The sequence below is a fragment of the Amphiura filiformis genome, chromosome 8 (genome assembly GCF_039555335.1).
Source record: "Amphiura filiformis chromosome 8, Afil_fr2py, whole genome shotgun sequence".
NCBI lineage: Eukaryota > Metazoa > Echinodermata > Ophiuroidea > Amphilepidida > Amphiuridae > Amphiura > Amphiura filiformis.
The window spans coordinates 24441361-24456263 of record NC_092635.1 but is presented as its reverse complement, the minus strand read 5'-3'; the positions used below and the strand labels follow the sequence as shown (position 1 = coordinate 24456263).

The window sequence follows — 14903 nt, the reverse complement described above, 5'->3', positions numbered from 1 at the left end:
TGCACCTTAAAGATGAATTTTTAGCAATAGATGAAGTGACATCATAGAGGTATTTTAATTGTATCCAAAAGTTGTAGAAGCATCAAAAATGAAATAAAGTGATTTTTTTTAAATCAATGATTTAAGTTGGTGTGATTTAAATCAGACAACCCTGGATTTTTCCCTCTCCTTTCTTTGCCAAAATATTTATATTAGTACTTTAATAAGTAGAAGTAGTGTGCAGACCAATTTTAATTGCAATATTTCCTGTTAGAACTTAAGAAATTGGAAATATGTACAAAGTAGCCTAATACATTATGAAACTGAAAATATAATTTCATAGTCTCTGAATGTGACTTTAACATACATGCTATGATTGTTTTGATTGACATTGAAGAACATACTTACCAAATTCCCATCAAAGGCTGTGACATTCAGTAGATATGTAGGTGTTGTCTCCCTATCCAATTCCTTCTTAATTGTTATGTCACCACTGCAAGAAACAACATTGTATTTCAATATTTTCCAGTATGATTTGATTGCTTTTTAATGTACAATTATCAATGAGGGTGAGTAAAAATCCATGGCGTAACATAAAGAATCGAAGAGACAAAAATCAGTTTTGCAAGAATGAGCCCAATCAGATGATCAGACCTGATAAGTCCTCCAATGAGATGGATAAAATATTATTATGAGTAAACATCAATTGGTTATGACATGCACCTGATGTATCTATTCGGCAATTCAATTATAGATTTGTTCAAACCAACAGTTTTAGACTTTTAATAGGAAAAAATAAGTACTCTACTGTGTAAGATTAATATAAATGTGTTCATTATTGACATTTTTTCACTTCTGAATTGAGCAAATTAATGTGATCTTACCTGCTTGCTTCTATGTGGAATGTGTCATCCTCATTGCCAGCATCTAAACTGTATGTCACTTCATCTTCATCAGGATCTGTGGCCTAATTCAAACAAACCACACATCACACTCAGTGTTATATTAGTTCAGGAAACAACACAGTCAAGGGTATTTGGAAGGAGTAAATCTTACTCAACTACAAATTTAATTTGGATGGTTCATTGAAGCTTTGTAATAATTGTTCACCAATCAGTATACAATGTACTAACTTTGATACAGTTATGATTTATCAAATATATATAAACACAAGTCCAAAAAATAGTTCAGCAGCTAGGTTACAATTAGTGCATTTTGATTGGCTGAGTAATTTATAATTATTTGTTCACACTGCAACAGTAAAAATGGTAAATGCATAGTGCATTCTGATTGGCTAAGTAATAATATACACTTAGTACTGTGTGTTTGTACTATAACAGTATCTTCTCCAGTAATAAAAATGTTAGAAGTAATTTGTGCATTCTGATTGGCTGAGTAATACACACTTAGCACTGTGTGTTCATACTCTAACAGTATTCCTCCAATAATGAAAATATAAAATGTCATTTGTGCATTCTGACTGGCTGAGTAATACACACTTAGCACTGTGTGTTCATACTATAACAGTATTCCTCCAATAATGAAACTATAAGAAGATATTAGTGCATTCTGATTGGCTGAGTAATAAACACTTAGCACTGTGTGTTCATATTCTAACATTATTCCTCCAATAATGAAAATATAAAATGTCATTAGTGCATTCTGATTGGCTGAGTAATACACACTTAGCACTGTGTGTTCATGTTCTAAAAGTATTCCTCCAATAATGAAAATATGAAATGTCATTTGTGCATTCTGATTGGCTGAGTTATACATTGATACTTACAGTGACTGTGGTTACAAAGGCACCAATGGGTAGGCCTTCACTGGCTGTAGCTGTGTAGGTTGTTTGTGAAAATCTTGGTGCATGAGTATCATTGTTACGCAGGACTTCAAGCTCAACATAAATAACAGATGACCTGCGAAATTGACAACATTTGAGTATGTTTAACTTTTCTTCCAACAACGGGATGATGTTACAGGTTATATCAGTACCTGTAATTCTTAGTGGGTGTGGTTTAACTTATAAGATTTAAATTTCATTGGTTCATGAGTGTCATTGATGAGGCGATAGACCTCAGTGGCCACGTCGTCATGGAACTCGATTGTTGAGGTGCGCATATTAGTGTGTTGTAAGCATAATGCGCAATCGCAATACATATTAACCAAAGTTGTAAACATATTTATTCATTTGGAAATTAGAGGAGCGATGGAAATAAGAGGAGCTTTCATGATGGGAACTGATTTTTGCTAAATAAATAGCTTTTAGTTATTACAACAATATTTAACTTACTTTAAAGTCTCGTCTAAGGCATCAGTGGCTTGTAGGGATACAACATGGCTCTCTCCCCGCTCTAGATACACCCCTGGTTCCAGCATTATAGCTACGGATGTGTTAGTGATTCGTTGCATACGGAATGGTCGGCCGCTATTAGGATTGGTTACGTACTCAAAGGAAATATGGATGTAATCACTGGTAGGACTGTCTGCATCTACCGCTACCAACTGAATCGGTTGAAATCAAAAGTACAGTCAGCATTATTATTGCTAGTTTACAATTATTGCCACATGTTTAATTGCCACACAATGTTTTTGTAATTATTGCAAAAGAATGGTTTGATTATGTCACAGGTTTAATCTATCAAAACTTATTTTCACAATATTAATTGTGACATATAATTATTGGGAAATCTGAAAAGATTGCATTGTTCAAAATTTGCTGTAATAAATGTCATTATTTGAAAGCAGCATTAAATATAATTGTATTCTTCCATAATGCATTAAAGAGAACAACTGTGTTTTCTTTGATAACTCCATCAAAATGTGTTAGTCTTAACCTTAATAATGATAATGTTGAATAAAATATGATCAAATCCTATAATAGGCCCATTGTATTGATGACATACCATGGTAGTTTGGTTGGATTTCCATGCGGAGGGAGCCATGGGAGGGGGCAAAAGTGATCCCACGAACCATTGTAATGCTCAAGCATATGAATGCAAATTATCTTTCAATTTCAGGCTCTTGCCAAAAAATGCCAGACATACCCCTCCATGAGTGACAAACCAAAATGTCAGATTTACCATAGTGTTACACACAAGGCAATTTTTAGTTGGTACTCTTTTTGTATAATCTCTATGATGGATTTACCATACAGTCTGTCCACATAGAAGTACAAAGTAAATAGACCTCGGAAGCTGGAGGTATGAGAATAAACATTTCAGTGCAATGCATGTGTAAATGCTTCTTTGGCGATTTGTACTTGCTGAGCGCACCATGCTCTTTACGTGTGACACAAAGCATCAACCCCCGATGCCACAGATTTGGTTTGTACTTCTATGTGGACAGACTGTAGCGTTACACATGGGGCAATTCTGAGTCGGTACTCTTTGGGTATAATCTCTTTGGAACCTGTCCAAATCTTGGATACCCCAATGACATACAATGATACTTACAGCAATAACAGCAGCATCTAGAGGATGATTCTCTCTGACATCCACCTTGTATCTATTGGCTTCTGTGCTGTATTGGTTTCTCATAAATTGAGGTGCATTGTCATTACGATCAAGAATCACTACTGTCACTTTGGTTGGCGTGCTCTCTTTACGGTCCTCAGTGTTTATTTCAATCGCCACAACCTAGTAAAATGATAATGGTGGTATGATTGATTTTGATGATAGTAATGATAACAACAACAACAACAACAACAACAACAACAACAACAACATAAACAGCAAGTTTACTTGATGGAATATAGTTGTACAGGTGCCTTGACAAGAGGGTGCTTAGACAGTTCGCATTTGAAAACTTCTGCAAGGGCACTTATTAATTAATTATTAATTGTTATTATGCTTGCTTTTTTGTACCAAAGGTTACAAAATAATTATTAAATAACCACATTTATTTATCTTTAGACATGAGATGAATGCAAATATGTGTCCAGTGTACACAGGCAATCAATGATCAATTAATTAATAAAAAATAATAACTTACATCAAGAGTATAGTTTTGTCTTGTTTCTCTGTCTAGTTCTCTGTTTGTAACAACATAGGCCGAGGCTATTTCTTGTTCCATAAGAATAAAGGAACCACTGCTGTCATGCAAACTGTACATCAAAGCTGTACCACAGGCCTGAAAAAAATAAAAATAACATATTAAAAAACATTGTACATGGTAAATTGCCCACTTTTCAAGTTTGCAAGTTAAAGGAGTATTATTTTGTGATTCCAACATGCTCTTTTTATGGTTTGTTTCAGTAGATATCCACAAAAGAACGATTCCCAAAACATCAGTTGATTCCATTGTGTATACGAGTTATGAATGATTATTGCATTGTGTCATAGGCCACTGTGTTATAATTTTGTTATGTTAGCAGAATGTAAATACAAATTTGACAATATTTTTGCCAACCGACTGAATCTGCAAGAAATGTTTTGCACACAACAATTATATAGCCAAAAGTTTCTGGTGGTATAAAATTAAATATTCATCATAACCTTTATGTCATACTCAAAATTTGTATCAGCAATTATGTTCAAAACATTAGATGCTGATCATGACCCACCACTATTACTAAGTGGTGGGTCATATTAAGAGTAATGGGATGGCTGATTAAAATTATTGGGAGCTGGGAAATGTTTGCAGAAATTATCAATTTTCTCTGATATTTAAGCTTACATTAGGAATATATTACATGATCAAATTATAACTAAGGACATTTTGAAAATCCTATCCACCATCCCAACAAATTCTCTGCATGTTACTTGAACTCACCGGGTCTATATCCTGATCAACAGCAGCTATTCTCAGTGGTTCTTGTGAATTTGGTGAGGCTTTTATTTGAGTTCCTTCAGGTGAATTCTCATAGACATATCCTATATACTCTGTCTCATTAAATTCTGGTGTATATTCATTCTTTTCCATCACACCTATTGCTAGGAATGCTGAGGAATTGTGTTGAGTGGGGAGTGGTCCTTCTGATGCCTGCATGGGGAAAAAAGAAAAAGAAATGAATTACCAATGTTTAATGTCAAGTCCAATCAAAATTTGCTAAATATTAATTTTACATAAACGAAGGGTGCATGATATACAAGACAGATCATGCACATCAAATATTTAGACCCTACTACCTTCTGTCCCATTTAAAGGGAATTTTATTTTACCATTTTATAAGAATAAGGCTAATTAAAAGCTTTAATGATCCATGAACCTATTTCTATAATGGAATCCAAATGTGAAATCACCAACTGGAAAGAAAGAAATTTATTTTCTTTCAAATCGTTAAGAAATAATTATACAGCTGCAAAAGCTAAATGCACTGCAGATGTATGCACTTTAATATTTTATTATTTTCTTCAATTTTATGATTTAAAAGCTTCAGACTTGGTGCATCATATACTTACTAAGCACTAAGTACTCTACAAAGTCTATTCTTAAATGACTGCAAACCATCTAAGTCATATTCACTTAGTCCTTTGACCAAGAAACATCAAATTTGATATTGAAAATACAAGAATACTTAAGAATATAATTATATAAAGCTCACATACTGAACATGAAAACATGATGAGCATATGTGAAAATTGTTCTTTTTAAGAGCCATTAAATCAATACAATAAACTTGTTTTTACTAATTTGAATTAATTTGTAATTATCTTTAATTTCACAAAATATAAACACTGCTCCTGACATTTTATGCTTCTAATACACTTACCAAACAACACCTTTATTGAAGGAGTTTTTTAACAGATATGTTGACATTTTGTCTTTTTTCACAAATATCGCTGCTACTCTATTCTCAATTTGTACCATTGATGTTTTTTACATTTTGTAATTTTTAACCAAATATTAAATTAGAAATATGCAAATAATTATATATATAATTTAAAGTAGACAATCAAGTTAGTCTAGAATAATACATTTACCTCATAAATGGTACAAAGATAAAAAAAAAAAAAGGTGGTTCAAATTATAACAGCTACTGCAGAAGCAATTTTATAGTGGTCTATGAAGAACCAACTACAAATTGAACAGTGCTCCAGTTTTTTAACATAAAGATTTGATTTAAAAAGATTCCAAGGCTACACTAATATAATAACGATTGAGAACCTTTCTTGACTGTTTTGTTGAGGGAATTATGAGGCAGAAGCAGAAGCAGAGGAGGAGACAGCATGAGCAAAGTTAACACAAGAAAGTGTCATTTCATATGTATTGATCATGGTAAAAAAGCAACAACACATGACTTGCTATGTATACAAAATCAATCTTATAGACAGTGTAGAATATGTTCATGTTTCAGCTTCAGTTGAGTTATGTTTAGCTTATTTTCAATTTGTCAAGCATAAATTTACCCTGGGAGTTAATGCAACATTTCAGGAGCAGTGAATAAGAACTGATTGATGTAGCAATTTCCGATTAATTTCATATTTATTGACAAAATATAAAAATAGATTTATAGCAAAAGTAATTTCTGTCAGGTGGATCCATTTATGTTGGAAGGGAGCAGTAATAACAGGAGTAATAAAATTGATGTTTGCATGTGAGCCATGCTGTATCTGTAGAGTAATAACATAGCAAACACTGCTTTTTTTATTAGGAAAACAAGTAGTTTTGACTAGGTCTGTTCTAAGTGAAACTACAGGTAGGCCCAAATTACATTGTAGTACTGTGATTATATTTTCTGCAGGTAGGCCTAATTACATTATAGATACTGTGATTATATTTTCTGCAGGTAGGCCTAATTACATTATATACTGTGATTATATTTTCTGCAGGTAGGTTAAGTTATATTGTAAATACTGTGATTATATATCGGAAGCTGATATTGGACTATTCCAGTTGAAATCCATACCCCCAATGGAAGACATGACCTTAATCTTCCACATAGGGAGTGTGATTTTCAAATGGGGTTACCTGAATGAGTGCTTCCATTTAAAATTTACACCCCTTGTGTGGGAGACTAAAACCATGTCTTCCATATGGGGTGTATGGATTTCAAGTAGAATAGCCCAAGGAGGTTGATATTTAATGTCTAGTATAAATCAGTCTACTACCAAAGTAAAACACAGTACCTGTTGGTTATTAACAAAATATATACTGCATTATTACTTCCGGAGCTGAGGGCAGATGCGTTGGATTACATCAAAGCTATGTGAATCACACTACTAGCTGTCACATAAGCCTCCAGTTTTATCAAATCTACAATGCTGGCCATAAGTGTTGGGACGGTTTGATAGGGTAATGTAAATAAGCCCCCCACTCCCCCCGATCAATGTTGAATCCTACTTTTTTGGTCACATGCGCCTAGTGGCACCCAACATTGATTGGTGGGGAAGGGGGGAGGATTGGGGTGTTAGGAAAGGCTTTAGGCTTGTCACCAAAGAAACCTCCATTTTATCACGTTAACAATAACGGAAATAAGGCCATAATATAGTGTACGTTTTCCGTAAGTGTCCCAACACATTTTGGCCATGGTTGTATTTGAAAAGTTGAAAAAAATCATCTAATTTCAGTTTTTTGCTTATAACTCAAAAAGTAATTATGATATTGACACCAAATTTGGAGCAGTAAGAGATCCTATAATTATGCTTGACCACAAAAAATATAAATGGCTACATTTTAAATTTAGGGACTGGTCACTTAAAAGTCTTAAAGCCATATTTTTGGCCATGTTGAAGTTCACTATTCGTCACTTTAACTGTCAAAAGTTAGGTTTTAAAATGACAAATTATTGTTTCCACCAATTAAAATCTTATATTAAAGTTATAGAAGAAAATAAAAGTTATCACAACATCTAGAGATAAAAAAACAAATAAAGGAATCGAACCCATGCACACTTGTTTTTCCAATTTAATGCTGTCTACCTCAATTGAAGTAACGAGCAAATCAACTTGTTAGCATTAATTTAGACTACATACAATAATGGATGAACAAGTACAGTGTGTTAGCTCAGTTGATGCTCTGCTTTTATTTGTGATCTTATTTATGAAAAAAAATCCTACACATTTTCATTTCAACAGAAATTCAGTGATATGAGAAATTATTTATTTTAAAAAGAAAGCAAAAAAAAAAAAAATTAAATAGTTAGGAATTGAACTCGGACTTTTTGAGTACAAGACAGACAACTTATCAACTGAGCTAACATGTTCAAGTGACTCGTAAACTGAATCAAGAGATAGTAGTGATTCTCTTTTATTATAGTACATACCGTGACATGAACTCAAGCATGTCCGCATTCAGTCTCGTTCCTAAAGTAAGACTAATCATGAAATTTAAATATATTGTATGGACTTTGTATTAAGGATGCGACGGTAAACCAACGAAACACCATCATGACCATACACACATGAATGCATCCCATCGATAAACCATTGCTATAAAGTCTGATCATAGTCAATTGCTTTTATTCTAAGAATACGGTGGTATATATCGTGGATTCATGGCGTTATGTTTTACAAATCGACACAATATTTTCACAACAATATGGATTACCGATATGATCATTTCAGAAATTCAACTTATTTAGCACAATATTGTCAATTTAAATATCATGATTAATTTGACACTTGTCAATAAACAAAACCATACGAACACCAGTGGTCTCCGATAGCTCAATTGGTTAGCGCGCTGGTCATCTCCAATAGACAGCGGGTTCGACTCCATCCAATTTTTTTTTTTTGTTATAATTATTTCGTGACAATTTTCTTTCAAATTACTTTGCAGACTAACAAACTCCTTTTTTCAAATAAAATGCAAAATGTCACTATTATGGGCATTTATTGTGGCTTCTTAGTATTATATACTGCGTTTGTTGTGTTATATAGGTAATGTTGTATCATGAAGATCATTCACCTTTTGTTGTAACTTATCTCTAAATCATGAACTATTATATTTACTAGTATTCATCCTTAAAATCGGCATGACCTATGCTGAATCCATGAATCACGGATACCAAAAATAATGTATATGCTTTGACCTGCTAATTTGCATCAAACAAAATGACCACAAAAATAATTAGAGTTTTACATACTAATTTAATGATTTTGGTGGTTATTTTGTTTTATGCAAATTAGAATGTCAAAACATTACAATTATTTATGGTATCCATGATTGTTGGATTCAGCATACTCAAATTGACTTTAAAAACATAGATACCGTTTTTAACTAAAAAATGCACCTAAGACTTCTATTTCTCAGCAGGAAGTCGACTAGTCTAATAGGATATGAAGGTGAATAGTCAATGATGTTTGCTATCTTCTGAAGATGAAATTCTGATTTAGGAATTATGTGTAATGTTATAATAATTACTCTTTTATGTGCTATGTTATTTTTCAAACGTAAGTTTCTTTGAAAGCGCTTTAATAGATTTCAGTCATAAAACGTAATTTAAGCCCACTCCTGCCGACTATAATTATATTTACACGATATACTTGTTGCAAATACCACATACGCTTTTGATGCAAACGATGACAATTATTAAAGTTTGTTATTTAGTCTAAAAATAAGCTTTTTTTAATTTAAGTATTATTTTTTGTCCAAAGTCACTCTTTTAAAAGACTTCAATCAATTCCTGTCAACAAATATTATGTATTTCTGGCGACTAAATCACTACTCTTTCAAAATAAAACGTCATTTTATTCAAAATACGTAGTTCACGTAGGCTAATAATGTACAGCACGCCCTGTAAAATACATGATATTGCATATAAAAAGTGACCGTATTGTTATATCACGTGAGGAAAATCCAATAGTTTTTATATAAGTGAAAAGATAAACAGTTTCTCCATTTTCATGTAAAATTTGATGAAAATCCAAGCTATGGTTGAGGAGATATGGGCCAAAACACACATTTTAAAATTGGATTTTTTGTAGCTTAGAGACAATGCTGGCCATAAGTGTTGGGACGGTTTGATAGGGTAATGTAAATAAGCCCCCACTCCCCGATCAATGTTGAATCCTACTTTTTTGGTCACACGCGCCTAGTGGCACCCAACATTGATTGGTGGGGAAGGGGGAGGATTGGGGTGTTAGGAAAGGCTTTAGGCTTGTCACCAAAGAAACCTCCATTTTATCACGTTAACAATAACGGAAATAAGGCCATAATATAGTGTACGTTTTCCGTAAGTGTCCCAACACATTTTGGCCATGGTTGTAGGCCTACTTACATCGTGCATATCTCTAAATCTACCTTAATGAAAAATACATGCTGAACTACTTTCTTAACTGCTGCTACAAATGTGATGTAAATTCTTAAAGAAATATGCCACAGGAAATCCTCTTATGGTTAGCTTTTAATCAAAGACTATATACAGTGCATAAAAAGTTGGGTGAGCACCAAACAGGTGTATTTATGCATATCCGACCTGGAAGATTCAGTTGGAAATTAGCTCAAATTCGGAATCCAATTTCTACCAATAAATTAGTAATAAAATTAGACCTGAGAATATAGATTCCATTTGTAAGCTGATGCAGCAACCAAACATATAGTTTTTGATATTGTGATCATTTTCCTGATATTAAAGGGATAAATATAGTCACAAAATTTTAAGAATTCGTATTTCAAGCCATTTTGACAAAATTCTTAAAGGGAGCAAACAACTTACAAACTGACTAGTTGCAAAAATATTTTTAAACGAGCGATTGAATTAATTACTAGTCTTCAACATGTTGCAGCAAAATGCAAGTTGTGGTCAATTTTATCCCAGTATTGTTGACCAAAAGACAAGTTGGAGGGACCCCCCCCCCCCGACCTGACCCAGTACCATCTTCTTTTTTAACGCACATGATAAAACGATTAAGACTCACCTTAACTTCAATATCAAATCTCTGTATGTCATTATAGCACACCGGTTTTAGCAATCTCACATCACCACTGCTACTATTAATGGCAAAATATTCGGCATAATTATCTGGTGTACCTATGTATAGAACAAAAATATGTAACATTAAGAGCAATTTCTAAATAGTACATATTTTGGTAGACATTAAGGGAAGAATGGACTATTCCATTTGAAATTTGTTATTTGTAAAATTTGTAAAATATTTAAAAAAGTCTTCCACAAAGGGAGTATGTTTTTAAGATGGAAATAGCTAGGATTCATTATTTTGACACTAATACTCTCCCTATATGGCTTTATCTATGTCTTCCCCAACTGGAGTGCATTTAATTTAAATGAAAGTTACCCAATTGCCTACCTATTTGAAACCTATACTCCCTCTGTGGATGCTTTCAGTAGCTCAATCTTCCACAGAGGGATTCTTCCACAGTATGGATTTCAAATGGGACAGCCCAATATGACTGTTAAAAGTGAATATATTTTTAGTCGTCCATGCACATTTTCATACTTTTGTCACCATAAGACCTATTTTGACAAGCATCACCAAGAGTGTAAACTACTAGGAAATAATTCTACTTGACACATTTTTTATCACCAAGAGTATACATTTCACCAAAATATTAACAAAGTAAAGGTTCTCAATGTTGAGGGACAAGAAACATTATATGGTATATAAATGAGCATACCTTCGTATAATGTGTAATATATAGGTTCAGCATTTGTGACATTTTCATCTGCATCAACAGCATACACAGGTCCTGGCCAGAATTCCAATGGATCAGGTAGTACCTATAACAAATTGATGTAGGAAATTAGTCTAAATGTATACTCAATCACATTTTTATTGAACACAAGTAACATTGCAAACATTCACAACACAAATACCTCTTTAAATATGGCACAGTGTTAACAGGGTATGCAACAGATCATATACTTTCATGTGTAAGTACAGGCACAAGTGTCATCCATCATTTTTGCAAGTTCATTTTATACATTGTTAAGGTTCAGTGGGAGGCCTTTTTAGTCCATTTTTGACCATTTTTATCAAAATTTTCCCCCTAGAAATTTCCCTTGCCCCCTGTGAAAAAGTCCTTGCAACGCCACTGTTATGGTTTAAACCTGTGCAATTACACAGTTTACAGTATTTCTTTGCTGTACAGATATTAACAGGCCCATACACAGGGGGTGTGGTGATGCGGCCGCACCCAGCCCTCCCCTTCCCCCAAATTTGCAAAAGTATACAAAAAGTCTGAAAATGTCACAATTTGTGAGCGTGTTTTTTTTGCTTTTTTTGTCAAAAAATGTCCAAATTTTGGAAAGAAAGTCCATTTTTCACAAAATCGCCCCTCCCCTTGAAAAAGGTCCACCAGCACCCCCAAAAAATGCTGCGTACGGGCTTGGGTATTAGTGTTTTACTTCTTTGTATGTTGGGGTGGGGATGTGCATGAGTGTCATTTGGGTACTGTGTGCAGGGGTGAGAGTGTGTTAATTTATAGCCTACATACTATGACACCATACTTACTGTTCTTTCCATAATGGTAGTTGAGTAGGTAAGATTGGTGCAGTCTTCTACAGTAATATTAGTAGCATTGCAAGGCACATAGATGGGAGGTAAATCATTACCATCCAATACATTAATTGTTAACACAGTCAGGTTTGCATTCTGGGGAATACCATTATCCTGAAGGGAAACAAACAAAATCAGATATTAAAACTCAATTTTCATTCCTTTTCAGACATGTTAGATGAGAAGTTTGAATACAATTGCAATGGATCAAGGCTCAAAAATGTACCTTCCTAATGTAATGTAATGTAATGTACCTTCCTAGTGAAACAGCTGCCTCTATGCCTTGATGTCACTGCCATACCAGGGTGAAAAATGGTATGGTAATATTTATTTGGATACAATCAAACTGACAGAATTCATTATAGAATCAGGTCAACAAAATAACATGATTAAATAAAAATGTACCCGATGGTCAATCATATTTATATTAATTCTATCAGTTTATTTCACACAAGTTGATAGAAATTCTTGTCCATTTGCGACCATAAAGTAATAATCAGAATACCTTGTCAAAGAATACTCTCGTTGAAAATTGCTATGTTCTACAGCTTTATTAGCCATTACAACAATGTGGAAGTGAGTCATATTTTCATTCAAGTTGGAGGAAAATACCAATGAACAGAAAGGAACTGACTCTGAGATGATACTTCATCATATGCTGAGAAACACCTGTATGTATAGTCCAGTATTATACTGTGGTTCAATGGAATTTTCAAATGCTCAGGAAGTGATGTTGCTATGAAGGGCATATGAGTCTGTGGTCATATTTTATAGGTCAATATAAAAGTATATTGCAAATGATAAGCATGTTAATGCTCTGCGTGCTAGCCATGCGCCTAAACAGAAAAAATTGAAATTTTGAAATATTTTCTCAAAATATCAAGAGCTATCCTTGTTTGTACTAATTTTAATGCATTTTTGATGCTGATTCCAAATATGGTCATAAAAATTTAAATTTCTGACACTTTTGAATTTTGAAAAAAAAAATTGAAACATGTCGTCTGCAGTTGACACCCGCGTGAAGAGTTAACCAAATGGTTTGTTAGTCCACCATTCTCATTATTTTGTGATGTGACGTTTATGCTGCCAAAACTAAATAGCTAAATAAAATATATATACTTTGAAAGTGCATTTGACTTGATTTTTGTTTTTATTTTTTGTACCTAGCCGGAGCTCTATGAAAATACACACCTGGTAGGTTCACTAATGTCAGGTTAATGCTATATGTTTTACAAAATGTTAATCAGAAAATATATTGGTGGGAGTTATTTAAAAGGGTAGGTTTTCATTTAAAATGTAAATCCATTTAATTGACTTGTAATTAATTTCACTTAGCTATAGCTTAATAAAAGTACACACCTGGCTGACTAAATTAACGATATTATGTTTAAAAATATTTAAAAACGGTATTATGTTTTACAATGTTAATTAGAAAAGAAATTGGTTGGGTGGTGTTATTTTGAAGGGTAGGTTTTAATTTTAAATATAAATTTATTTAATTGAATTATAATTTATTACCCAGCTGTAGTTTGATAAATGGACACGGCTAGTTTACTGATATTAAACAATATTATGTTTTAAAAAATTCAATCAGAATTCAAAACGCATTCAAACTCTGCAAAGGTGCCTACAATTTCTTTAAATGTTGCAGCTGCTTAAAATTATCAAAATGTGATAAGATTTCTGTAAATATCGTAACTTTAGTGACATGCAAAAGTACATATAAGATATCTGCAAATTCTATCAAATTTATCAAAGTTGCATACAAGAATTAGTACAAAAGATTAAACGCACTGTTTATGAACTAAACGTTTAACATGGTGTTAAGTTGTCTACAAGCAATACACATAAAGGTTAAATACACAAATGATTTGATCATATCTGCTTAACTAAAGATTACTTGCTATATCATAATCATTTTTCTTGTGCAAATTTGGTTAAACAATACTGGCTTAGTTCAATGTTTATTCATTCACCCTAAATTTGTTGTAAAAACATACTATACATACTATATTGCTTCATCAAATAGAAAACAACATGCATCCACTTAACGCTGCTCATTTAGCTTAATGAGCAACACTGTGTAAATAATATTAGATAATTTAATAGCATATGATATATCTTGCTTGTTGTCCTGACAAAAGCCAAGCATGATTTATCTTTATCAAATTGACATATAATTTGTTATTGAAAATAAGTCATGCATCTTTACCAAAGAGAACATTGGTAACATGTCTCCAAAATATATATTTTACGTATCAAACAATTGAACAGAATTGCTTCGATTGAACATATCTGCTTAACTAAAAATTACTTGCTATATCATAATCATTTTTCTTGTGCAAATTTGGTTAAACAATACTGGCTTAGTTCAATGTTTATTCATTCACCCTAAATTTGTTGTGTGTTTTTAAGACAGTTTCTTATGTGTAAAACACACTGAAGACCTCAGAAACAGAATATTCTGAGAACATTATTTTTCATAATTGACAACAGTTAATATGAAATTAAAACAATAAATCA

General features: G+C 32.9%; 1 protein-coding gene across 9 annotated transcripts in view; it reads right to left on the bottom strand.

The window, feature by feature from the left end:
- Positions 1-14903, bottom strand: part of LOC140158830 (protocadherin-15-like) — a 203121-nt gene that overhangs the window by 31086 nt on the left and 157132 nt on the right. For all 9 annotated transcript variants that reach the window (XM_072182062.1, XM_072182066.1, XM_072182064.1 and 6 more), the window contains exons 11-20: positions 12336-12494; positions 11500-11602; positions 10782-10894; positions 4753-4962; positions 3973-4110; positions 3435-3617; positions 2273-2484; positions 1766-1898; positions 864-946; positions 388-472 (exon numbers count right to left, since the gene is read on the bottom strand). In XM_072182062.1, the coding sequence (XP_072038163.1) occupies positions 388-472; positions 864-946; positions 1766-1898; positions 2273-2484; positions 3435-3617; positions 3973-4110; positions 4753-4962; positions 10782-10894; positions 11500-11602; positions 12336-12494 (1419 nt within the window). The remainder of the gene's footprint in view (positions 1-387; positions 473-863; positions 947-1765; positions 1899-2272; positions 2485-3434; positions 3618-3972; positions 4111-4752; positions 4963-10781; positions 10895-11499; positions 11603-12335; positions 12495-14903) is intronic.